Here is a 27,025-nt window from a genome sequence, read left to right as displayed (position 1 = left end):
TTACATACACTTGTGAAATTTTGTACTTGGGTATTAAGATTTTTGGTGTCTTGTGGCTTCAGAATTTTCCCTGTTAACTCTGACAGTTTCTATGCGACACAGTAGGACAATACATATCCAAGATTCACTGACAGAGATTTATCTCTCTCCAGCCTTGTGTAGGTAATTGGAACCTGTCATTTCTCTTGAGAGCAATCCCTTAAGTAAAGATGGTTTATCTAGTGGGCTAATGTTTTTTAAAGCATTCACTTTTTATAGCACTGTTCAGGAGGAGTTGGGCTTGGGTATGAATAGGTCTAGCTTGCTACTTTTGCAGGCTGTCACAGAAAACAAGTAGCTGCCTTTCTCTCCGCCCCTCTCGTAACATCTCCCCGTTTCTGTGCTGCCTCTTCTGACCAGCTTCTGAATTAAACCATTCTAGCTTTGGAAGGTGGTTAGACAGCTTTAAAATACACCTCAAATAATGGAGCTTTGATTTCAGTTCTGTGTAAATGCCACTCTTTCTTTTTTTATTATGAAAATATGCCACTTGCAGCATAAGACTTTTTTTAATAAACGCTTGAAGATGATTTTTGAAGTTTGTGCCATTTGTAGGCACTGCGACACCAAACCTGAGAGGGAGAGTGTAGTTTTTTTTTCTTTTCAATGCTGCGCTCTCTGACAGCACTCAGTTCCTCACTTGGTGTGCTGAAAGCGCCTTTGTGTTTTTCCCTATGAAATAAGGTGGAGATCTTGCGACACAGCACTGCTGCGTTGTCTCAGTTTGAGGATTTGAAAGTGTGCTGTGGTGGTGGTGGTGCAGTTCTCTGGATGATAGCTTCTCTTAAGAGAAGTAAGTAATGGCCACAGCCTTGAGCTTCTGAACTCCTCTGCAATGGGACTAACAAGTAGCAGAGTGGTGCAGTGCCTGTGTATGTTCATTTTTAGAAGAACGACTGACTTGCTTATGTTCTCGCAGATGTGTTTTGCTCACTTCCACCTGTGGCTCTGCCATGAACCTGAGCTGCTTTTTTCTTTACATGGTTCATGGTGTGAACATGAGTACCCTTTACATTGGAATCCACTGTGTCTGTTGGCTGGGGACCCAGCTGGCATGACTGCCTGGGTCTGACCATGCTGGCATACTGTATGTGACTCTGTTGCTGTGACGCCTGCCCAGGCTCATCTGGCATGAGAAACTAGACGCTATCAGGTTCTGTACCAAGTATGCAATGTATATTTAGTGTGAGGGTCCCCTCGTGTCCTGTAAGTTGCTCAGTGCAGCAGCACAGACCTACATCCACCTCCCGCTTAGAAGAAGAAAGCAACCAAAAACACCCCAGGAAAACAAATCCTTCCCAGCCAGTAGAACTGTGTACGTATATTTTTAAGCTGGATGGTCTCTGTGACTTGCTGTGTTTGTGTGGGTGGTTGTGTCAGCCTGGGAGCTGACATGCTGTGATGCGTGGGTGACAGTGAGGTGCTGTGTTAAAGGGCTGGGAGCTCCTAGGAGTGGTGTTGCCATCAGAAGCCTTCGTTTCAAAGAGCTACGGCTCTGCCATCTGGTTCTATGATAAATGTATGTGGCAGTAAAGCTACTTTGCTCCCTGCCTTTCTATCCCTGCAGCTGCCCTTTCCACTTCTCTCTTCCAAGCTGAGGCTGGGGCTCAACCACCCTTGGCTGGGGTGATGCATCTGTTCACTATAACAGTGAAAATATTTGGGTTTTGCGACAAAAGCAAACAAAAAAACCCCAAACCATCTCTCTTCCCCCTTCCCCCCCATTTTCCTTTTTTTGTTACACTCCTCTGTTTGCTACTACAGTGGATGAGGGAATGGATACTAAAGATCACAGAATTGTAGGGTCTGTTGAATTGGAAGGGACCCTTTAAGGCCATCTGGTCCAGCTCTCTTGCAGTAAACCTAAATCTCCATCAGGTGATCAGAGTCGCATCCAGTCTGACCTTGGGTGTCTACAGGGATGGGGCACCTCTCTGGGCAACCCATGCCAGTGCATCACTACCCTATTGTTAAAAAAAAAAAAAAAAAAAAACAAAAACCTTCACTATATCTAGTCTAAATCTTCCCTCTTTTAGTTTGAAACCATTTTCCCTTGTCCTATCAAACAGACCCTGCTAAAGGGTCTGCCCCTTTTATCTTATAGCCTCCCTTTAGGTACTCAAAGGCTTTTCTCAGCTCTCCATGAAGCCTTCTCTGGACTGACCAGTCCCAGCTCCCAGCCTGTCCTCAAAGGGAGGTGTTCCTTTCCTTGGGTCATTTCTGTGGTTTCTTAAACCAGCTTTGCTGCAGGGGAGGCTGAATGCAGGACCACGTTGTTAGGTTTTTTTTTTATAACATGTATTTATAATCCGCTGTCCTGTTAAGCTCAGTCTTGCACAGTCAGTGAAGGAAGGTGTTTTCTGTTCTTCTGGCTTGACTTAATGTGAGTGGGAAGCTTTTTAGAAGCGTTCTGTTCATTGACTGCTGCTAGCAGATGGATGCTCTCTGCTTGAAGTGCCTCAGGCCTTTATATCTTCTGATTCCCCCCGCCCTCCTCCCAGCACACACCCTGGAGTGTGCAGGCTGTGCTAATTTTGTCGCAACTTAAAAGGAATGATGAAGAAGAAATGCTCTCCTCTAATAGAATTCGTGTCTCTCGCTACGTCTTTAGGGAGTGCTTTTTCATTTTAGGATCCCTAAGGATTTTTTCAGCAGCATGTGTTAGCTGTTCTGCCGTACTTCACCAGAACAGCAGTAAAATTCTTAATGCGTTAGGACCCAAATGCTAATTCTGTTTATATATTAATCAGTTCAGAACATACAGCATACGTGACATTCGGTTTGATTTTCAAGTGATTTTAATAAACTAGGCTTGACTATTTCTAATGCTGGGGTGGCCTTTTGTCTGGATGCGCTATAAACGAAGCCATTAAATAAACAGTTCATTAACCTGATACGCTAAAACATTTGAATGAATTCCAGAATTTTACTAATTTGGCTGTTGCTGTGTCAAGAGCTTTTCCCTCACTTACCAATAGAAAAATAAAAATCAGCAGATGCTAGAGTTGAGTTTAGTTCTCTTTTTTTCTTTTTTGCAGAATCGTAAAATGTTACTATATACTAATAAAAAACACATGTATTTCGAGTTAAAAATAATTAAAATTATACAGACCCGGGATTAAAATGTTCTGTGCTGATCACTGTGCCTTAACTTTGCAGTATTTTCAAGGCACTCGGTTAGATCAGCAGGTGGTGCTGTTACACCTGCTTCAAACACTTCTCTGAAAAGTTCAAATTCTGAAAGAAAATGCTATTGTCAGAGTTATTAAACAGTAATTTCATGGGAGGAGTGGCGAGAAAGATCATTTCTTTAATCAGGTCTTTAAAGTTTTTTCCTAAGCCATTTTTTACTTCCAAAGTTATACGTTAATTACAGCCTTACAGAAAGTTTTTTTCCAAAAGTCTTGTGGAAGTGGCTCTATGTAGATAAACTGCGGATTAGGAAATCATGAGTTTAATGTTGCAAACTGCTCTTTCAGGTGAAGATTTTGTATTGTGTTTTTGTACTCAAGTGATTGAATAACTTGGGGCAATGCAGGTGATGTAGTACTGGTCAGTGTCGATGGAAGCTATGCAGGTAAAAAGGAATTAAGGCTGATTAATTGTAGGAGGGAAAGGGTTATCCATGGATACTGCAGGTATTGATATTGCTGTCAATTTAGTTACGATTTTTTTCCATTGAGAATGTAATGCTTCAAAAATGAGCTGTTGTGTTTCATACATGTTTTTTTATTTTTTGCTTTGATTGGTTTTGAATGGAAATTATAAACAAATGAGATTTATAAAATAAAGATAAAACATGGTGGAGTGACTATCCGTGGAGGTGTTCAAGAACCATGGAGACGTGGCACTGAAGGACGTGGTCAGTGGGCATGGTATGATGGGTTGGGGTTGGACTGGATGATCTTAATGTCTTCTCTGACCATAATGATTCTAGGATTGTGTAAATACAGCGTGGTTTCCTTCAGTCTGAGCTCCGGTGTGGATAAGAAGTTGGATTCAGCATTAAGGCTGTTTTTGAGCTGTGCTTTTTAGATGAGACTGTAGGTGTTAGCAGAAGCTGTGTTTGCTTGACAGTGTTGTTTGGGGTCCCAAATGTGTGTGTAGTAGTCTGTCCTTAATCACCTCCATTGAAAGCCTTTATACAGTTAAAACAAAACTGCCCCAAACAAACACAATGTGAATTAAGTGAAAAGGTAATTGATTGCTGTGCTGTTGTAAAGTCAGCTCATGTTACTCCTGCATTTTCAACAGAAAGGCTTCTCTTAAGTTTGGGCAGTAGAAAAATCAAAGGGACGTGGATCCTTCTTCAAAGAAAGGTCATTAGTGCTAAACACAACTAAAGAAGTGCCTAATTATGTTCAACTGTGTGATTCCACATGAAGTATGCTAATGAACTTTTTTTTTTAAACAAAATCAATTAGAGATTGGATTTTTCAAAGAAAGCAGTACATTCTTTCCCTTACATGCTCCACGCCCACACATTTGATTAACAGTACTTTTGGATAGTATGTTATGAAATGTGTAGTATTAAGCAAGAAGCTTAGGATCATAGCTGTGGTTTCCAGGGGTATACATGGAGCTGGGGTTCTGGTGCAGGAATTAGATGCACGTGTTCTCGTGTGTAGTTGCCATTCATTAGGGAGGAGGTATGCAAATATTTACATTTATACCTTAGATGTGCTATTTGATTGCTTTTATAAGTCATTATTCAGGGAAAACATTCCATATGTTTTTATGGTAGGAAGCATGAACTTAGTGTTGCTTAAAAGGGAGCTCTGTAGGGCTTAGTTAGTCTTCTGTAGCCCATTCAGGATGAATTTCTGAGAATGGGGTCCTTTCCAGAAACCAGACTATAGGTCTGAGCTGAGGCTTTTGATGGTAGTACAGAGCATACTGAACCTGAAGGTCACCTCTTTCCTGTCCTTGCAAAATTGATGTATAAAACACAGCCATCTTGTGGTGCTTTCAGAAAGGCCAGCAGATCAATTGTGCTGTCTGAAAGGGAGATACGAGCACTGCAGTCTTCATCCTCACTTGTATGGGGCATAGCACAGGTGGGTGCTGATTGTTAGCAGTTGTCTCCTTATGCTTGTGGTGTTGCAGAGGCACTTGAGGCAGAAAGGCATTTCTGGTTCCTTCAGGCACGTGTGCAGGCGCATGCAAGCATAGATGCACAGAAATCATTTTGCATGGGAAAAGACGCATTCTAAATCAGGTTAGGAGATTAATTTGTCTGCTCATAGAATATGTATACTGCTCATTTTGAGGCAGTAGGCAGCTGTAAATTCTTCTTACCAGAGTCTTGTTAACCTCTTAGACAAATCAGAGGGGCTGCATGTTGCTGAACAGCTCTCCAGGCAGGCTGCTGAACTTCTTGCACTTGTCTCACTTCTTGCTCTGACTGCCTGTAGAAAACTCTTTTTCTTTCTTCCTGGCCTAGTGGCTCAGCACAAAATCTGAGGTGCACTGGGAGCTCTTGGTGGTACTTTGGGAGGAAGATGAAAGGCAGCTCTGGGATTTCTCCTCTCAGTGTCTTAGGTAAATTCATCCTCTAATATTTTACCTCATCTCATATGTTAAAAAAAAATAACATCAACAGCAAAGCAAAAACCCCCACAGATTCCTTCTAATCACTGGAAGATTAGGCAAAAGCCCTTACAAAATACAAAGGATTAAGAGCAGAGCCCCAGCTGCTCCAGTTGCACCAAGTCTTCAGGCTGAGGTTTTTGTATCACCTCTCCTGTTTCTTATGCTAGGTCTGCCATGGAGTGAAAAGGAGAAAGCTGGCTTTGTGTCAGGAAGTTGGTAATGGCTCTGGGTTTGTCAGTCAATCCTCTCTAACTACTAACCTCCATCTTAAGGGCGAGATGAATTGTCAGCATTTGCTAATCCAAATTCATCCTCATTTCTAAAGGTGAGCACAGCTATCGTCCTACCGGCAGCAAATTGGCGTCTGTAAATGAAGGAGGTATTAGAGGGATGCCTTATTATTCTGAGCCCCATGTAGCTTGCCAAATCCAAGCAGGTGTTATGTTTGCTTCCGTGGCCATGCAAGCTCTGTGAGCTCAGGGAAATAGCAGGAAATAAAATTGTTCAGCATCAGCTGAAATCTTCTAAGTGATTTCATAAGCAGTACTAATGTGGGTGAATAGCTTTGCGAGTACAATCTCCTTCTACCTCAAGATAATGCTTTGCCTAAGACCTTCTTTCTTTTGGGAAGTGGGAGGTGGTGAACTAGTCTGACATTTTTCAGTTGTGTGCAATCTTTGTTTTTAAGCTTAAATACAAGGAAAATAATTTTTCAGTTTGCCTAATGATATGATGGGCAAATATGGATCCTGAAACTATGCAAAATGATCTCAAAATAAATTTAGAAACTATAGTTCCTAACATGAACAGAAACAAATACTAATTCTGAATCAGTCCTTGAGCGTGTCAAAGAAGAATACCACTTTTCAAGTGAGTTTTGGAACAGATCCAGGGTGCTTGTGAGGTGACGTTTGTAGTCTGAGTGGTCTGTGTTATTCCAGCTGGCCCTATACTACAAGTTAACTCTTGATTGCTGCCAGCTCCTTTTTTGAGTGCAAGTGGGTATCTGTAGCTTTGGTCAAAATAAAGTTGTTAGACATCCTGTGGGTTGCAAGTGTACTTCTGTCTCTTTCTGTTCTCAGTCCACAGCAAATCTAGCACACTCTGATGGCAGATAGTCTCCTCAAGAGTTGTTTGCACCCCATTTCTGATCCTGTGGAGCTGGGAATAGAAGTAAGCAGCCTTGCAACCCTTCAGAAAGAACATTACATGTTATTTTTGCCACTGAATAAACACTTTTCCTACTGTGTGTCTGGGTATTTTCTCTTTTCTAAGAGAGTTGTTGGATATTATTAATTTAGTTTTTAAGTAGGAGAGGAAACTTGAAGTTGATTGTGGTCTTCGACATAGAGAAGTAAAGCTTTGAAGTCATTTTTGCTTTCTGAGCAACACTTTGTCATCCAAGAAAGTCAAGTAATGAGCTTACAGAGGCACTAAATATTAAATACAGTCCTACGAAAACATCAGCAGAAGATAAAGATGAGTACAAGGGAGTGTAAGTGGTGACGTGGAAGCTAAAATCAAATCCTTTGGAGCGTCATCCCTACATCATGCAGCTGAAGTGAAGGACTGCCATCTCCCTCAGTGGCTCAGTGCAGAGAACACTATGTATATTTTTCTTTTCTACAGATGTACTCACTCAGTATCGAGCTAAGAAGGATCCTTGTGTCAGATATCCATTCCTGATTTAGTCTGGAAAGTGTAAAAGAGAGACAACATAATAGCTGCCACTTGGAACAAAATGCTTTGTTGAAGTTTTGGAGTGTCATGATTTCAAAAGATAATAGGCAGAGTTACATGAAACTAAAACCATGATGGATTTGGAGCCCTCAGAAATGTTTCACTGTTTCAAGTTCAGCTCCCCATCTATGTGAGCGTGGCATTCAATAGGAAGGTGAATGTTGAAGCTTATGGTAATTAAAGCCAGATTGAACAAAGCAGAGCCTATGCTTCTTGTTATGTGATAGTGTAAGAGGATGGAGTTTGATCATGCAGAAATTCTAGCTTCAGTGTGTTCTGTAGTTAATTTAGTGGCCAAGCCTATGAATATATGGACATACAATCAACTTGCACAAAGCTAGGGAAAATTTTATCTGCCTGTCTGCTTTTTCTTCCATTTCGTAGTAAAATTCAAAAGGTAGGAAGAACGAAGGAACAGATTATAATTGTTCTGTGGAGGGAAAGTGTGGTCCTTGAGGTTAATTAATGTAGCAGTAGAACTTGCAAGGCCTTCGGTGAGGAGGCTGCTGGTAGCATAAACAGATCGGAGGCAGGCTGCTGATTGAAGTGTTTGTTTATTCTTGTGGATGTTAAGAGGTCAGTAAGTAGAATTTACTCTCTGAACTCTACCAAAGCAATACGTTTTTTTAGGTTCAGCGTGATGCTGATGTTAAGTGATTCCTTGATTGCAGTTCCATGAAGTCCAAGAGGACAACAGTAGAAATTCATTTTGGTGTTTAGAGCAGCTGCCTGATTGAAGCTCTGAGGCAGGTAGAGCCTTACAGATAGCTTGCTTAAAGAAAAGATTCCAAATGCTGTCACTAAGCAGAAAAATAAAGTGGAGACCTGTCTGTAGTCAGACTTGGGCATTATTAAGTTTAGATGGATCATCCTCACAACTGGTACAAAAACTCTTTCTGAGTAAGGTTACAGTCAATATTCTTCCTTGTGTTAAGCATCAATGTCAACTCTGTAGGAGCAGTGACAGTATCAGGGGAGAAGAATCCATGTCTCCTTTAATGAGCTTCATTAGGTGGCTGCATGGCAATCATTGTATAAATTCACTGATTTCTGTTTAAGTCTTTAGTCAGTGTGTTCTCTGGAAGCTCTGTTTCACCATGCCAGATTACCTGAGGAGAAATGAATTAATAATGCATCTAGTCTTGGACATATATGTTTAATGGGTGATCTCACATCCTACCTTGGAGTCATACAGCACAGATAGATGTGCTGTAATTGATCTTTGAGGTTTAACACTTGAAGAGGAAAATGTAATTGTGCTTACCCAAAATTTTCTTTAACTGCTAAGGTCTGGCAATCTGAAGCTGAGTGGATCAGCTAGAATAGCAAAGGAGGTTGCTCTCCAAAGCTTTGATTACGGAGGAAGTGTCACATATTCTGTATGGTGTTGTAATTTTATTGTTTCTTTTGTTTTTCCCAATATTTAATTTGAGAAAATTAAAATTGAGTTCCGTGGACTATGGAAAAGGCTTTTAAGGAGGTGAGATCTTAAGTACGTGTAGATGGATTTTTCTCTACAGGTCCGATAGTTCTTTTGGGTCAATGTTGCATCTGTATTGTTCAGCTATGGAAATGGAAGCAGGCTGAAACACTGTTGTACTAAATCAGCAGAAGTGGCAATTTGGAGAGGATGGATGGGAACCTTTCCTGTCATACCTATTCAGAGCGTGCAATGATACTGTTGTAGAAAGTTGCCCCCCTCTCTTAATGCTTTATGATTTTGCAAAAGCGTGAGAACTTCAACCTTGTAAATCAGCACAGTCTGTTTGTATTTGGACAAGATCACTCCGTATCATCCGTTTTTCTTGTCTCTTGTTCTTCCTGCATTCATATGTTCCAAGCAATGGGAGTTTCCGCTAGTTCCCTTGGGAAACATTGAACATGAGGTTCAATGAGTTGTTGTGTTGTAAATTCTTGTTAATGTGGTGCTTACTTTTTCCTTTAATTTCATGTTGTTAGTTCTTAGTCATGAGCTCATGCTCATATCTATTTATGGCCTAAACCTCCATTATCTTCCAGAAATCCAGTGATCTTGTGCTCTTCTCCTTACAAATCATGTTCAGTAATTTAAAGATGACTGGAAGTTCAGTCTCTGGGTCTTCAACAGTCATAGTGTTTGTCCCTCCCCCAAGCCTCCATGTTCTCCCTGTTTCATTTGAAGGTGATTGCTATTCCTGAGAAGAACAAATTCTGGAAAGAATTTTCCTTTCCTATACATCTTGTATGTGACAAGTAAGTTCACATGAATGGAAAAGATTACATACATAGAGATGGATACTGCTCAAATATGTCAAATATTTCTAAAGAGAGCCACGTTGGCTCTGTAGAAATACATAGATGGCATTGTGGTTCTAATTCTTTACTGGAACAGCCTGTGCATCTGACTCACACAAATGTTATTGTTTAAAGAAATGTAGGATTGTTTCTGAAATATGTGCATTCACTCTTTGACCATAAATCTCCTTTCAGTTCCATGCTGAAGTAGATAACGTCAGAGACGGGTTTGATAAATAGCATCACCGATCCACTTCATTGTTTAGCTGAGATTTGTGGCAACCTTCACTTTATTCTTAGTTTTGAAAGGAAGGAAATTCGAAAGATGAGGATGAAGCTCTGTCTGTAACTTCTTCCTTAGCCTACGGCTGTGCACAGATAAAATTACCAAGGGCAGTTGTAGTTCTATCTGAACAGACCTGTAGTGGTAAATAAGAGCAGCTCCCTCAAATGCGTATTCCTTACTTGTTATCTGCAGCTGATGGACTTGGCTACCAGGGACAAACGGAGGGCAGAACTTTCTTCTTTAGCTGCAGCCTGAGTTAAGATTGATGCTCTGTTACCTAACTGCTGGGTTTTTTATCCCTCCCAGATAAAGGAATGAAGTATTTGACCGCTCTTGTCAGTCTCATATAAAAATACCTTGAATAAGTATTAACTGAACACAGTCTTTCTTGCTTTTGTTATGGTTCTGTGCCTTTCCCAGCTTGATTTTACTTCTCTCTCTGATTCCATTTTTAGATCATGTTTTATCTCTCATCCCTTTGATGTCTTTAATAACTGCCTCTTTTTCTTCACCCCCTCATTTATTTCAGTGTCTGCATCCTTTTTCACTTGATGCCTTCTTACCACATTTCCATTTTTGAGATGATGTAAGGAATTTGCCAATTAGTCGATATTTATGAAGTTTTTACTTCTGGGCTTACTGTGTCAGACATGTGTATCAGTTGGGTATGGTCTGAATGGGAAGAGAGTGGCTGCTGTTATGTTTGCACATGGAATCGTGGAAAAAAAAGGGAAAAGAAGCACCACAAACCAAATCCCAGGAGCAGCATGGGGCCAATGGGGCGTTTTTTTTTCAATCCTGAAACAGCAGCAGCAACTGTAAGATGTACAGGTTGAGAGCAGAGAGGTATCAGTCTCTGTCAGCGAGGTCATTCCTGCCTGCAGTTGGATGATGGAGAGTGGGAATAATTCCCCACTCACAGCTGGCATGCGGAGGAGTGGGGCTGAGCTCGTGGTGGGGAATTGTTGTCCTCAGACACACACAGAACTAAATTCTCAGGCATGTGATAGAAGTACTCAAAAGTGGAAAGAAGAGAAGGTTCACTGAGATGCACAGGAGCCTCTTGGCAGGAAAAGGGAGGGGCTGGGCTGGCTTTTATAACTGACAAGGCGGATTAAATGGGAAGATTAAATTATTCAAGCAATTTTTGTGTGACTTTAGCAAGCAGTCACCGCAGTGCAGTGTCGGTGACTCAGTTACTTCTGCTCTTGTCTCTGTCTCCTTGTCCTAGCTCAGCTGTGCTTGTGGCTGGGGACACCTCCAGCTCGGCCTCCTCCTGCCAAGTGAAGCCATGCGGTCACCAGGGCTGCTGCCTGCTCCCCTGCTGTCTGCGGGGCTCTGAAAAATGGCTCCTGCCAGGTTGCACTCTTCTTTGCCTTGCAAAAGCTCTGATCCATAGGAAGGAGCTGGAACTCGCTGTCAGCAAGCAGATAACGTTGCTCTGATTTATACGCTGTTCGCGTCTGTAAAGTTTTCTGTTGCAGCAGTGAATCTTTTGTGTTCAGTCTTCATTTTTGGTTTGTTTTGAAGATTTTTGACAACTTTTACCAACAGGCAACAGATCATTTTCTTTGTCACATGGTTCTGTATTTTTGAATTATTCTAGCTTTGTAGGTTGACCAGAGATGCATCTTAGTTAAATGCTTTTTGCTTTAGAGGTGTGAAATAACTTCTAATCTCTGTAATAATGCTAGAATTACTATCTTTTAAAATTTAATACATATGTATGTATATTTCCCAAACTGTCAGGTTATGTCATATGCATTTTTTTTTCCATACCGTGATGTAGAAATGATCATGGATGGCTGAAGGTACGGCTTGGATCAGCAGTAATGCTGTGTGACAGCAGGAATATTTCATTTCTTGTTGTGACAGGAGTAACAATTGGCAATTGATAAGTGTGGGGAGGGAAAAAGCTTTACCTGCATATAGGTATAGAAAAACTGTCATGTAGAATGTAATTAAAAAAAAAAAATTGCTGTCCAAACAAAACAGAGGAAACTTAAAGTGCAGCCAAAGTGGTGGTGCCGTCAGAAGGAAAGCTTGCATATGCAGTAGCAACCATTACCTAAAGGCTCCCGGTATCTTACATTTTTCTTTCCCATTCCTTTAATGTCAGACAGGTGGAGGCTATCCTGCACTAACCATGTGTGTGCTCTCGGTTCTTGCTGGTGGTACCACCTTCCTTCCAGCTGTTTCAACTTTGAAACAGATGCGCATCGTACGTGAGTTTAAAAAAAATAATAAGTTGACAAAACTTCTGGAATTCAAAAAGTCCCTCCTTGCCAAAATTAATCTACCTGAAGCGCTTCTGTGCACAAACAACTAAATGAACACGTGAGCACGTATGTAAGCTGTGCTAAGTCAGCCTTTATGCAAGCATGTTGCATCAGAGGAGCAGCGAGGGCTGGGAGCGGTAGCAGAGGAACGGGAGGAAGCGTAGGTATCGTGTGTACTTTTCTCTTTGACCCATTTAGGCTGCAGACTCGCATTTGCTTTAAGTCGATCCACGTGTAGGCTGCTGCTGACAGCTGTTCTCCTTGCCTCAGCCACGTTCTGCCGGTGCTGGGAGGTGCCTGCTGAGTTATGGAGAGCTGCTCCAAATGAGAACTGAACTTTTGATTGGTCAGGCCGATTGGCAGCAGGGTGGGTTCCCTGATCTCTATCGGCACGTGGCTGTAAAAATGTAGTGCTGGAGGGGGGAAGCGCTGCCTGCAGCAATAGCTTGGGCTTTGGCTTGACTTAAAACAGTCGTGATGCCTTCAGATGTCAAAGAATCAACCGACTGTTGCTTTGGGGTGTTTTAATGTCTGCACTGAGTGTGGTTTTCTAGCTTTTAATAGCAGAAGTGAAGGATTTTATTAGTAAGAAGCTTTTCAACCTCATTTAAAAAACAAAACAACAAACAAGGATAAGAAGCAGGCAGGCTGCTGTCTAAAGATGATAGGGTGAGTTACCAATAGGTTAGGTACAGTCCGTGGATAGACTATACGACTTCAACTTCTAGTTGATGAACCCAGAATAGTGGATAATTGCTTAAAGGGAATGAAAGTACTGCAGCACCTCCTGCTCTCACAGGATTCCAGGAACTAAATGTAAAAAATTGGAGGAACTACTCACAATGCCAAGTTTTTCAGAATTGTAAGGCAAATTAATTCAAATAGCCATTGCAGCATATGAAAAGAGTCTGTCCATGTGGGAGTGATATTATATAATTGAGGAATGGAAAAAAGAGTTGAGGAGGAGGGTGGGGGAAGTTCCATGGGCACTTTGGAGGCCAGTTTTAGCATTGGTGGAATACAAGGGCTGGTTTGGAGGGAATGAATACATAAAATACAGATAAGTGCTGAAACAAGAAGTTTACAGCAGATTTTCTGGGTGAAAGAAAAGTAGCTTAGTATCAAATATTAAGAAGAGGTTGAGGCAGCGACCACTGTCTGAATTTTTAAGCCATTAACTTTAATGGTACCTGCTGGTTCTCTGTAGCTGAATGCATGAAAGTTTGATGAAAGGACTCTACCAGGATGGATGGGAAGCTCTGCCTGGTGGTCGGGATGCTCTTGTGGGAGGCCAGAGGGATGCATGTTGTCACCCAGCAAGAACACTGAGCACAGGTCTCTGCATGGAGGTGCTCTGGTTCTGGCCATAAGAAGAGAAAGTTGGCATCAATCCAGCCATCACGTTAAATCACTTTCCTTATGGACAGTTAGGTGTTAAGGGGTGTAACTCTTGGCTATCCTTAATAGAATCAGAGTCGATAGCGTGCTTGGTCAGTGCTGCTGCAGTGCCCTGCTGTGCTGCTGCTGCTTCTGCTGCTCATTGGCTGTTTTCAGTATTGGCAACGCTCTGTGCAAGTGCTGCAGTCATCACTGTGGTTTCCTCTTTTCCGCTCTGCATTGTTTGGTTTTTAAATGTTTTTCTTGTCTTTTATCATGGGACCCTCCTCTTGATTAGGCTTCTGGGAGCAGCCTTCGTAAATGTTACTGATGGTGCTGTGCTTTCCCCGTTGTGGCTTTGTTTGTTTGACTTATTTATAATACAAATAGCATAGAAGCCTGGCATGGAGCAAAGAGCAGGAAATTCATTCAGGCTTTGAGCTGGGACTTAGAGAAACTGAAAGATATGACAAAGCATGCAGGGATGCCCACACATAAGAACTGTTTTTGTTTTTTTTTTTTTCCCTTTCTAGGGAGCTCTTTTGGTGAGCTTTATCAAAGCAAGAAAATAAAAGCAGTTAAACCCAAATGCAGAATAAAATCTGCACATAAAATTCAGTCAGTGCCGTAATTCAGCTTCTGGAAATGAATACTCGAGCAAAAATCACCCAAAACATTTCTTTTAATACAATCTAGTGTTTGTTACCATAACAATTCCTTCTGCAGAAAAGGATTAGTGCAGTTAATGTGACTCCATTGCCTGATTCAGGTACTGTTAGCTTCCAGAGCCCCCGGAGCAAATTGCAGAAGGGGAGAAAATCTGTATGCCTTGATTTTGTTGATGCAGTTTAGTATTGTAATAACAATTCATTTAAGCTCTGGCTGTGCACTGCCTGTTATTTCCCTGGAAACTTCTTGCTGAAAAAAGTACTGCTTGGAAATAGCGGCATTAGTCTCTGTCAGTCTAAGGGAAGGGCTGCAGATGAGCAGGCAGAAGCCAGATGAGAGTAATATGTAGCTGCAGCTACTTGACATTACTGACTTTAAAGGGATCCAAAAAAAGGTATGATCCCTGTTGAACAGCAGAAAAGAACAAGATGTTTCTGTAGTAACGAGATCGTAAAAGAAAGAAAATTGCTTGTAAAGGATGGATCTGATTTTTGCCCCTTTTCTGAAGAACGTAAGCTGCAGTTTTGCTCCCAACCTCTTCTTGTGTAAGCATTTGATATTACCAGGTTTTTCTTCATGTTTTTTTTGTGGCAGCTTCTATATTTTGTTCTGCAATAATTGCAGTTTTCTCAGTCCTAAGAATGGAAAATTTCCGAAACAAATGGTTAACAGTTCAGCTGTCCTACCTGAACTTAAATCTTCTGTGCCAGGCCAAAGTGTTGAGGTTGGCATCAGCTGAGATGACAACTGTGTTCCTTCCTGCATGCTGGGAATTAAGTGAATATAAGCACGTTTTTAGTGGGCTTGGTCCTAAAGACAGAGAAAGGGCTTTTGTTTTTTAGATGCTGATTCAGGAGTGTAATAAAGTTTACTACTTGGTAGCCTGGGGATTTGATTTTGTGTGATCCTCACAGAAATGCAAGCTGCTTTTTGTCTTTTGTCCTTTCCTTTTTGTATTCCCCACCCTGCCCAATGGTGTGGCCTTAGAGAAATAAATGGCAGCTGCCTGATATTTCTGTTGTTTCTAGACCGCTTCTTCCTTCTCTCTTTAAAGGAAAATATTTCCTTCCTGTAGGACCCTAGAAAGGCGACCAATATTGCATGCTGCTGACAGCAGAAGAGAAGGTACCTAACTGTTATATTTTTAACCATTCTACTGGATAAAATGGATGAGAAAGTCAGGAAGTGGTATTTTGCTTTATGACCTGGAGCATGATGTGGTTTAAAGGCATGTCAATTCTTTTCCATGCACTAGAACAGTTCAATTCATTTGATGAGTTCGTAACGCTGCAATGTAATCTGGTGTACACTGGGTTGAACAGATTGCTAATAAATTGTGTTGCAGTGTTGGATATTCCTACTGTTTTGGCTGAGACTACGAGGCTTAATGCATTCTTGTGGGTAGCTGCACACTGGGACCATATGGTCAGACCAGTAGAATGGGCATCAGTCAGCATTTGGGGCTGATGGAAGCCATGCTGGTAGAGTAGAGCCAGCTGTAGGGGCAGTCAGGAGAGGAACAAGAAATAAAAGGTAAGAAAATGCCACCCAACTAGCAAGGAGCAGTGGGAGTAGAATACATTCCAGGTCTGGTGGGCATGATGCACATTGTAGGTTTGGAGGGAATTATTTGTTGATGACTGGTGATGTGAATGGGTTTTTGGTCTCGGTTTGTATTTTTCTGTGTAACTGGATAGAGAATTTATATTGATCAGTTATTTCCTTAGCTCCAGTTTCTCCTACATGTGAACATCTGCTCTTCAGATGTCAATTGCTGTATTTATAGTTAAACAAAATGCATATTTCTCAGTTGTAGAAGTGTCAGATCACTGAGATTGGCAGAAAGGACTGAAAATCACGAACAATGTACTTTTGATAGTCATTACTGAGGCAATAACCATCCAAATGATACTTGCTTTTTCGTGGCAGTTACCTTTTGGATGGAAGCATTTCTTGTATCTGTGGAGGAATCAGGGTATGAAGTACGAGGGCTGCTCCGAAAGTAATGCCTCCCATTTTATTGTGTTGACCCGTGACACTGGAGGCAGATGGCAGGGTATGGCAGTAGAGAATGAGCCTTCCCACTAATATCCCTCTATGTTTTGTTGCTGTGTGACAGATGGCAGCAGAGAGGCATTCTGACAAAATGGCACCTGGCATGGAAATGTGTATGAAGCAAAGGTGTGTCACTGAATTCCATCACGCAGAAAACATTTCATCCATTGGCATTCATCAATGCTTGCTGAATGTTTCTGGAGACCAAACAGCGGATGTGAGCACAGTGAGGGGATGGGTGGTGCAGTTCATCAGTGGTGGCAGTGGGTCACTTCTGCTGGTGCAGATTGTTATGAGTGCAGCATGAAGGCTCTTGTTCATTGCTGGCAAAAATGCATAGCTGAAAAACTATGTGTTGTAGCTGATATTTAGCTCTATTTAATAGTGTTATTGTGCTCTTTGTACCTGTTGTAGTTTCCATGGAAGTAGTTAGGAATTACTTTCAGAGTGACCTATGTATCTTGTGTTCCTTGTGTAGAAATCCTGAACAATGAATAATATTAATTTTTCCAGGTGTGTGTGGCTTTTTGTATATTTTTTTTCTGTTGCATAAGATAGCAACAAAATAAAAGTTTGTTGTGTAAAATTAAGGGAGAGGGAGAAAAACAGTGTATCTTTTGATCTTTCCTTGGTAAATAAGAGGCTGGTTACAGCATGTAAATATTTATCTTTGATGATGCTATAAATAGTACATTCTCCCTCTCCTGTAACAGATAAGTACGAAACCAAGTTAGTCATAGAGATACACATCACTTCTAAGACACTTTTTTTAAGTTGTTCATTTGGAGATCAGTGGCACTATCACAATTGGTTTATTTTTGCTTAAACTGTATGACTGCCTTAATACTGCAGAGCAGCTTCAGAAACAACCAGCACACAGAGTTAAAGCATTCAGTGGTCTGCTGAAGGTCAAATAAAACACTTAATGAAATAACATTTCCTAAGTGGATGAGTAGCATTCTGGGCACTCTGATCTCCTTGGTATTTGTCAGTAGACAATAACTGGCCACCCCGAAAGTAATTGCATTTAAAATATTGATGCTGGATGAAAAGCTCAGCTAAAAAAACCTGTATTACTCAAACAAGCGTACTATTTACTTAGGATGAATTATGATGAATTATATTTCAACATTTGAAATTATGAGAAGGTTAACTACTTAGAGAATATTAATGATGGCTTGGAGATGGGACCAGTTAGTGGGAAAGATTGCTTAAGCAAAAACATTAATTTCAAACATTTTTCTCAATGTTCTTTTCTCCTCTGGTACGTTCTTTGTTTCTGGAGTGCCTTGCAAGGTTTGGAGCTCTCCCTGTGTGAGAATGGAGTTCCTGGGTGAAGGAGTGCTGTATACAGGGGGCAGGTCAGCCCAGTGCTGGGGCAAAAGCCTTGTAGATGCTGTGTGTTTGCAGCTCATCTGGATTCTTCTCTGGTGTGTGCCCAGGACTGCATCAACTGCTGCTGCTCTAGTGGTGACATGGCAAGCTTGCTCATCATTTCTTGCTCAGTGATTGCATTATGTTGGACCCACTCCCTTGTGGGGCATACCATTGTGGAGCTGGCTCTGCTTACCAGTTATGCTGTTAGCCCAAGAAACATTCAGGAGTGCAAGTGGCTCATCATTTGCATAGGAGGAGCTCCTGCTTTTATGCTTTTGTGAAAGCTTTTCTCAGCTGTTATCCACGTTTTACTTCTTTTCTTGTTGTTCTGAAAGTATGACATCAGAGCCCAGTTCAGCATGTGCTGATGTCAGTGGAAAAACTACTCACTTGATGGGCTTTGGATTACTCTTGAGTAGCTTACTGTGCCAGTGCCTCCTGTGGAAGGTGACATACCCTTCCTGTCATTACTTCTTCATCCAAATGGGTTGTACTTGGTTGCTCAAAGTGACTTAGAGGAGATCTCTCTGACAATTGCATTAATTGTTGTGTGTGCTGAGAGCAGAAGCTGCAGCTTTCTTGTAGATTCTGTTTGTCTGGAGTTTCACTGACCCTGGTTGGATTTCTGGAGTCGCTCTTTATTAAAGCCGAATTGAAATAGTGCTTTGGCAGAAGGTTGTTCAGAGGTTAAATGTTTCACTGTGTTATTAGTGATGATTATGGGGGAATTTGCATAAAATTAAGAAGCGCAGTGTTTGTGGGTGTTACTTGGGTGAGCGTTGTGCAGTCGTTCTCCATAGGAAAGGTGGTGGAGGCACAGGGCCGGCTTTGTGCCAGCTTCAGCAAAGCTGCTCGTAACATCTCTGAAAGGAGCAGATGAGTGCTTCCTGTGCATACACGTGCTGGAAACATCTGTCCAACACATTGAATTAAAGGATTTCTCTTGATGTGCTGTCTGACCCCTAATGCTGCCTAACTCCAGTACTGTTTTCCTCATGACTTCCCCCATCTCCTTTTTAAGCTGTCTGTTCGACGTACTTTTCCGTAGCTGGAGTTGTGAGAATGGACGAGACTTTGCCTTCCACATCTGTCTTAGCAGCTGTACCACTTCCTGCTACGAATCATATGAAGCACTTTTTTTCATTATTTTGTTTAAGGGTGAAGGCACACTTGTTTTCCTGAAGCCACAAACAAATCTCTGCACTCTGGCAGCCAAGCCTTAAATGAAGGCTCTGCTGTGAAAGTGTTTGGAGGAAGGAAGTGCCTCCCTATCTCTGTAATCACAGACAAGCTCTCAGAGCAGCTCCTTTCCTTACAGGCTCAGGCTGTGGTCAGAGGAACTGCAAACTCCATCAGTTCCTGGAGGGATGCAGCAGAATGTCTCCTTTGTTTGTACATTAATGTCAAACGTGCAGTGATCTGAAGTTTTCAGAAGCTCATCTCCGGAGTGCTAACTTTCAAACTATGTTTGGGGAGGGGTGTGTAATCTTTTATCTGAGTAGTTTCAGCTATGTTTTGGATTCTCTCTTGGAGGATCTTTGGAGCTTTCATTTTCCAGGGCGCACTGATGGAACGCATTTCAGTTATAGGAGTCCAAAATGAGGCTTTTTTTCTTTTGTCCTAAGAAATGATACTGCTCCCAGGAACGTGAGTGATTTGCTGCATTCTAACTTCTCTATTTAACACAGAGAAATCCCAAATCCACTCTCTTGGTTTTGTCTTCTACTCCCTCCATCCCCGAAAAGTGACTATGAAGTTGTTAAGAATTTTTTCCTTGTTAATTTTTCTAGGAAAACGTCAGATTCACCACTTAGGAAATCAGCTTCAACTCAATCAACATTGTCTGGATACTGCCTTCAATTTTTTCAAGATGGCTGTAAGCAAGCATCTAACCCGGGGGAGAAAGATGACCCATGTAATTGCTGCGTGTCTCTACTTGGTGTGCAGGACAGAAGGAACTCCTCGTATCCTTTCACAGTTGTGCAACATGAGTTATCACTTGGTACCCTATATAAAAATGCCTTTGTGGTAGGAGAAAACACTCACTGTTGAACAGTAAAAACCATACTTTAGCAAGCTGACTGTTCCAGCTAGATCTGTTTTTCTAAATCGGAAAAGGTAAGTGTTTAGAACTGAAATTTGTTACTGTTGGTTTTGTGTAATGAAGTGAATGGGATGTTTTTCCTGAGGTATACATAAGTTTTCCCATTCTAAATACACAATACTTAGTAGTGTTTTCTTGGATCCATCAATTTCTCTCTGCATTCCCTCAAGAACTTCTTGTTTCTCAGAATTTTCTTCTAATGAAACTGTACTTTTCCTGTGCTTTTCTAGGGATTGTTTGCTTGCCTCTTGCATTTTCAGCATTAAAAAACAGATCTCAGTTCCTCTGAATTTTCCATTGCAAACTTGAATTTCCTTCTTCTAGTGTTTGTGGGTAGGACGATATCACCACAATATCACTGGTTGAGTTTTAAGGAAAAATGCATTTGATAAACTAAGAAACTTACTTAGAGATCATGTAGGGAATCCAAGGCTGAAGGTAGAAGGCACACAGGTTACAGTTACAAGTGAGTACTCTTACTCTACGCATTCCTATTTTTGTTTTGTACATCTTTAAAACATTTGTAACTTCTAAATATTGATGGGTATCCAAACTTATTTGTTTTAAACATGGTTTTTTTAACGTTCTGTTGCAGTTACTGGAATTTGGAGATAAGTAGCACAAACTCAAGAGAATACAAGCAATACTTGTGTACTATTTTAAGTGTCCTTTTTTGCTCTAAAGCAGTTTGTGTATGCCATCAGTCTTCTATTTGATATTTTTCTCCCCTCATATTGTTTGTTCACATGCTTACTTTTTTTATCAGTTGAAGAATTTAGGTTTTCTTTTAGGGTCTGAAATTTTTTAGTTTTGAAAACTACAGTCAGTAGCTTTCTGTTTTCTGATAATGTTGTGGTCGTTACATAAATGCATATGTATTATATTTTAATTTTTGCAGCTATCATGAAATTAAAAGCAAGTCTTATCAGACTAATTTCTTCTAATATATAGTCTTTGTGCAAACTTTGAGGGGTGTAAGTCAACAGTTACCATAAAGACAGCATTGAATTGCAAGCATAGCCAATATTTTTTTATGCCTATGTCACATTTTAAAAGCAATTCATTTATAGTCATTATCTGATACAGCTAAACATAGCCTAGCCTTAATATGCAAGTCCATTTTTCCTCACTGATAGTGATGGGAAGAATATAAAAAAAAAAGCTTTTGAAATAGTATGAGCTGTTTTGAGTGATGTAAGTGTGGCTTATTCTTCTAACAAAAATTCTTTGCTTGTTTGACATATCTTTCTTTAAAGTACTTCAGTATGCATCTCAGTTACATGCAAGATGTACTAGTCTGGTTGACACTTCATAAATATCCAGATTTGTTTTTCCACCTTTTTCATTAAATGGAGATCATTTCCTGTGTCTTATCTTACATATGAAATACTAGAAGCATGGTATGAATGAGACTGCATGGATGGCCTCTGTTTTCTGTATTAATATCACAGAGAACTCCATCTCCACGTACATGGTTACTATGCTACCTGGGATTCAGAATGTGGTAGTGCATGACTGTATGATTCAATTCTGTTGAAGCTGATTTTCTTAAAAATCAGAAACTTCATTTTGTAACTGATGTGAAAAAGAAAAAATTAAGTGCATTGCTTTGAGCGAGTGAGTTCTGGCTCTGCCTGTGTTCTGCTGGTTTGTTTTTCTTGTTTTTGTTTTTAAGCACTTAATACCAGTGTAGATTAAAAATCAAACCTTAAATTAGAGATTCTTAACATTGAACTATAAGTTGCTTTTTCTAATATCTTACTCTTTCATTAGAAACTTGAAAACCTGAGACAGACAGGTGCATATTACTTACCTTTGAAATTAAAATATTCAAGTCTCTGCAGATTAATTACAATGATCACTGTCGGTGTGTTGTATTTATTTTCAGCCTTCATTTGGCAATGTACAAATGTGCTGTAGGGGCAGAATTGATCCTAAAGCCTTTGAATCCAGAGAAATGAAAAGCATATGTAGAGAATGGCAAAGTGATGAGATGGTTTAGCAGGAATGAAGATGCACATTCCAGATAGTAAGCCTGCAATTGGACTTGGTCTTCTGGAGAATTGAGAGGATGGTATGGAAAGAGAAGAAATACAATGTACGAAGTACATACAATATTTTAAACACTTCAAGATTTATGTAACACTGCTAAAGAGATTTACAGTGCTTTATATGTTTGTTGTCATTGTGTTGGATGTTGAACTCTTATGAAGAAGTTACTTGGAAGAAGGAAAAATTATTTGAGAGGGAAAAGAAAATTCAATACTTCCATTGTCTGTTTTAGAGGGAAGAGATGAAATGGAAGAAGATGCAAAAAGCAGCATTTTCAAAACATAGAGATAATGCCTTGGTTTCAGGTGGCCTAAGTGAATCAGTGGAGTGACTCGGGAGTCATAGGGGCAAGAGAGATTAGATGGGAACAGAATCACAGAAACACTACGGTTGGAAAAGATCTACAAGATCATCCACCCACCTGTCACCAATAGTGCTCAGTAAACTAGGTTCTTAGTTCTCTTTCACTTAGTTCTCACTAAGACTAACAGGTTAGTCTTCGAAATGGAAGACAGTGCATTTCTTAAAAAATAGTGTGGGAGAAGGAGCAAAATGTGTACGTGGCCTGGGCAAGGATGGCTAGGTGTGGTTGGGCTGAAGAGGCAAAAAATGGTGGTGTGTGCTTAGCAGTGTCAGAATGAAAGGAGTGGGAAGCGTTTGGAGAGGGAAAACAGGATTTAATTGTCTGCATTGAGCGCAGTTTGAGGGAATGGAATGTATTTATCTTACGTGGATATCTGCTTATTCTTCTTTTTTTGTAATGTACATGTCGCCAGCCAGCCTCTGTGAAAATGTGAGGAGAATTCTAGCCAAGTCTGCTGCTGCGTTCTGAATTATGCCTGAACACCCTCAGCCAGAAATGACAAACAATAAGTTCTTCGTGGTCCCTGTGCCGTTTAATTAATACAAAAATGCAAATTATGTAATACAACTAAATGTTTAGTTCCCTCTAAGTTATAGACTTCAGATTTAAAAAAAATTATCTCAGTGACATCTTTTATTTATAATTCTTTGGAAAGCTTAATCCTTTATCTGCAACCTGAATTCATGTTACATCAGTTTATGGCTTTCATTATCTTGTTTGACACAGAAACCCACAATGCAGTAACTTTGACATAGCTTTTCATTTACGTTGTTTATGTTACTTGTCAGCGTTAATGTTCTAAAGGAAGATGGCTTATTAGCTACTGGCAGTATTTGGGAGGAGCTTCGCCCTGTTGACGAGCTACCTACAAAAACTTTATTATCCTCTTCATAAAACTTTTCTGTGTTTTCAGTGTCAGAAGCAAAACTATAATGCAAAAAACCATCAGTATGAACGAGGTGGTGGTTTTGAAGCACCAGATCTGTCTGAGCAGCTCTGAGCACTCCCAAGCCATCTGACTGCAGCTGGCACTGTGAGAGCTCAGGGCACCGCGGCCTCCAGCTTGTAATTCATTTCTTGGAATAGCAACAGTCCTTGGTTGTTTCTCTTTAATGTTTTGAACAGCTTTTCCACCCTTACATATGTTTGAATGGAAACAAAGGGCTCTTTAGCTGGCCCTGCCGTTTCCGGGAGGGAGAAGCTGGGAAGCGCCAGGCCGGGCTGTGGGTGACTTATGGGCTGGGCTGCAGGGCTCTGGGGTCACCGGGAACAATGCGGGCGGGAGGGGGCTGTCCAGGTGCACTATCAGTTCGTTTTCATCAGGGAATGTTTCATTCTGTTTGTGGTCCTTTTTTGCTATACGCAGCTGCGATAGAAACTGTCTGACTGTCCACGATTTTGTTTGGAATACTTTCCAATGCTACCACCTGGGCTTTTTATCAGTAACATTTTACATGGTAAAAGTCTTTTATTTCTCTCAGCACCACCACCTTAGCCTCCCCTCCCCCTTTGAAGCTTTTTGGCAAATGCTCCCTTAGTTGTAAACCAAATCCTATTGTATGAAACCTTAGTAAATAAAAGCTTTTCCACATGAGAAGAGTCCTTACAAAGTTCCCTTGCCAGCTATCTTGTGTAAATATCCCAGAGTTTGCCCACGGAGGTAAGTTCAGGGCAGGTTTTTCTCTCTGGGCAGCCTTCTCAGCTCCATGTCCACATTTTTCAGGTGGCTTCAGCAGCATTTTGTACTCAGAGGAATGGGATGCGTTCCTCCAGGTCAATGCAGGGCAGCCAAGTGAGGCCTCTTCTCCGAGTTGTTTGTAGAAGAGCCTTCCTGCTAAATGTTGAAGCAAAACAACCTGTTAAATGTGAGCGTTGGGAGCAGAAAGAGAGGGGAGAAAGTTTGGTGCCTTGCTTTCTTGTGTGTGAACTTGCACCAAGTCAGAAAGTGTCAGGTGCTTTTTCTCCCCAGCTTCCTCTGTTCCTTTTTTGTTTCAGGAAGGATTTTGGAGCATCTCCTCTCTGCGTTGGGCACTACTTGATTATTACTACTTGGTTATTTCCTATTTGTCTGCAATACTTACACTCTATCGCCAAGCTGTTTGAATGTCTCCCCGTTTCATGTGTTTATTTTCATGTCACAGTAAGGGAAGCTGAGAGTATTTATCTTCATTTTCCAGTTGTGGAAGCTAAGTGACACATTCTAAGTCATCCAGAAAATCTGAGATGGAATAAGGAACTGATCTCTTCAGTCTTGGATTAGGCACCAGTCAGTGAACCTTTCTCACTTTTTGGACTTTGTGAGGGATGTTCAGTTAATTTTCTTTGGAGTGGTGTTGCGTTCTGTTGGCTTCCATACCATCTTGTGAGACTGTGTAACCTCATGATGAGGGCCTTTGATGGATACGTTCTTGGTTTCTCCACTAACACTTCAAGGTCTGTCTTTGCAAAGAAAAGGGCAAGACTTCCTTCTTTAATAGAAATGAGAAATTAGATCTCCAGCAATCTTTTGACCTCTACGAAACTTCCTGGAGCCAGCAGGCCGTAGCGTATCCAATTAAAAAGTTAACTTTTGAAATTAGACTTTAATCAACAAAATTTTAGAGCTCTAGTTAGGGAAGTTAATAAAAATGGTTTGTATTTCTCTTTTGGCTGTCTTTTTAGTCACTGACCTTTTAATTAAGTGTGGTTGCATTCAAAATGGTTTTTTTTCAAATATTGAGTTTGACAGGGGCATAAGATATTAAAAACTGATTTAAAATGATGTAGTTAAAAATGCATGTAATATTTACCAAAGCAAATTGCTTCATTTCACCAGATTATTATTATTTTGTTACAAAAGGCACCGCTGTCTTACTTCTCAAGAAGATGCTTGGACTGGAACCTTTTTTCACTTCAGAATGAAACTTAAAAATCGGCAGGTTTTTGTATGGCTGGATTTCAATTTGGGAGGTTTCACCCTATTAATGACAACCTGCCTCCATAATATGTTGCAGATATTGTTCCCTCATTTTACTTGCATCTTCTTTCAAGGAGCTCGTATATTTTGTATTGTGTGGCTTGTATGTTCATTCTTATTTGATACCACAGGAAGAAGTGCTAAAGATGTAAGGAGGAAGACAGTCAGGGACATTCACAGAAATGTAGTTTCTGTACCTCCCTGCGTTCCAACCTTTCCAACCCTTTCTTCTAGAGTTGGGACTGCTGGGTTTCCAGAGCTGGGCTCATGGCATGAAGCTAATGTATCCAGTCTCCTTTTCCATGTAGTGAAGGAGAATCATAAGATTTTTCACTTGATATTTCTGCTTCATGCTTTTCTGTCATGAAGAGAGATGGAAGCACACTGCTGAGGTAATTAGATGTTTCATGTTTTCTGCTGATGGGAAAGATGGGCAAACTTTCCACGTGCTCACTGACGCAGTATGCAGGCTTGTTCTCTCTGGTTTTGCTTGCCATGAATCTGAATTCATAAAATGATGTTGAGAGCTTAACAGAAAATCCTGTGATTCCCTTACGTCTTGTGCCACACCTGTCAGTCCCCATGGATGTCTTTGTAGTATCTTTAATGAAAGTGGGTACTTGCATGTAACACTTAAGTTGTTCCACTTGTATCTGATTTCTTGCAATGTCTTTTAATGGGAATTCCCTCTTAAGAAGAATATGACCTGAAGCCTGTTGGACTGGCAAAATGGCTCAGCCCCAGGGGCATAGTGCCCTCAGGTTCTTCTTTTGTCCCTTGGGGGGAAAAAAAAAAGCCAAAAACCTCAGTTGTGCATGACTCAGATATGGCAGGAAAACACTGAGTGCAGCTGCTGAATGGAATTATCGTGCATAGTGCCCTGTCTCTGAAAGTCATGGTAGCTTTCCAAGAGTGGTAATTTTAATGCAGAGATTCTGTACTTGGATGATTTTCTTTGTTCCTGTAGGATTTTGAAAATCATGTAAAAGGGGAAACTTTACATTGTGGAGTGTGTCAAGCGAACATCTTGCCGTTTAAATTCTTGTGCTAAATGCCCGTTATGGATGCTGCAGGGAGGGAGGGGAAAAGCTGCTGTAAGTGCAGTAGTGATAATTGACCCACTTAAGAGAGCTGCTCTAATTTTGCATGTTACAGCATCCTGGAAATTCAGATAAGAATGTTGATCTCTCCAGCTAATAGGATTTCTAAATATATCATCCAAAAGAAGCAGGAGGACTGTAATTTTGCCTGTCTGTGTGTGTTGAGGCTAATCTTTTGTTTAAGAACTGCACACTCTGAAAATTTGCTTTTTTATTAACTTGTTACTAATTTGGGATAGAGAAGTATTTGACCTCTGGTGCTGGCATGGAGGAGACCTGATTCTGCCCCATCAAATTCAATGTCGAAATTCTCACTGCTTCTATGTGTTAGTGACCAACTTTTTTCCCTCTGGGTTCTGGCACCCAGCAGGTGGCTCAGATTGTCAACTGTTCTGTAATGCAGCTTTAAACAAAGCCTCCCCAGAGATTGGGGAGGGGGCAGGGTCACAAGATGGCCCATAAAGATTACAGATTAGGTGGTTTTTCATAGCTTTGCCGTTTCTGTTTTCCCCATTCAAGTGAAATTGTGAACAGTAAAGGTCAAAATAATCCTTTTCTGAAATCTGACTGCAGAATTACTACTTTTGCTTTAGAACAAAGCGTTTCATGCGTCTTTCTAAGCAGTTCTTTCTCAAAATAACATTGATGGATGTGACTGCTGGGAAGCATGGCTTTTAATTACAGTAGAGTTTTTGCACCTTGGAGTGTTTTAATTTTGGAGGCCCTTGCCTGTCACACCTGCCTGTGCTGGGACAAAATCT

General features: G+C 40.8%; 1 protein-coding gene across 2 annotated transcripts in view; it reads left to right on the top strand.

Annotated features, from left to right (window-relative positions):
- The window catches only part of BRF1 (BRF1 general transcription factor IIIB subunit), a 168,595-nt gene that overhangs the window by 20,259 nt on the left and 121,311 nt on the right, over nucleotides 1-27,025 (top strand). For both annotated transcript variants that reach the window (XM_090141764.1, XM_031605574.2), the window contains exon 3: nucleotides 19,479-19,652. In XM_090141764.1, coding sequence (XP_089997890.1) covers nucleotides 19,559-19,652 — 94 coding nt within the window. In that variant the 5' untranslated portion in view covers nucleotides 19,479-19,558. The remainder of the gene's footprint in view (nucleotides 1-19,478; nucleotides 19,653-27,025) is intronic.

Source organism: Phasianus colchicus, chromosome 5 (genome assembly GCF_987193195.1).
Source record: "Phasianus colchicus chromosome 5, bPhaCol1.hap1.1, whole genome shotgun sequence".
NCBI classification, from domain to species: Eukaryota; Metazoa; Chordata; class Aves; order Galliformes; family Phasianidae; genus Phasianus; species Phasianus colchicus.
Note: the sequence above shows the minus strand (reverse complement) of the source record. Positions and strands in the feature narration are given on the sequence as shown.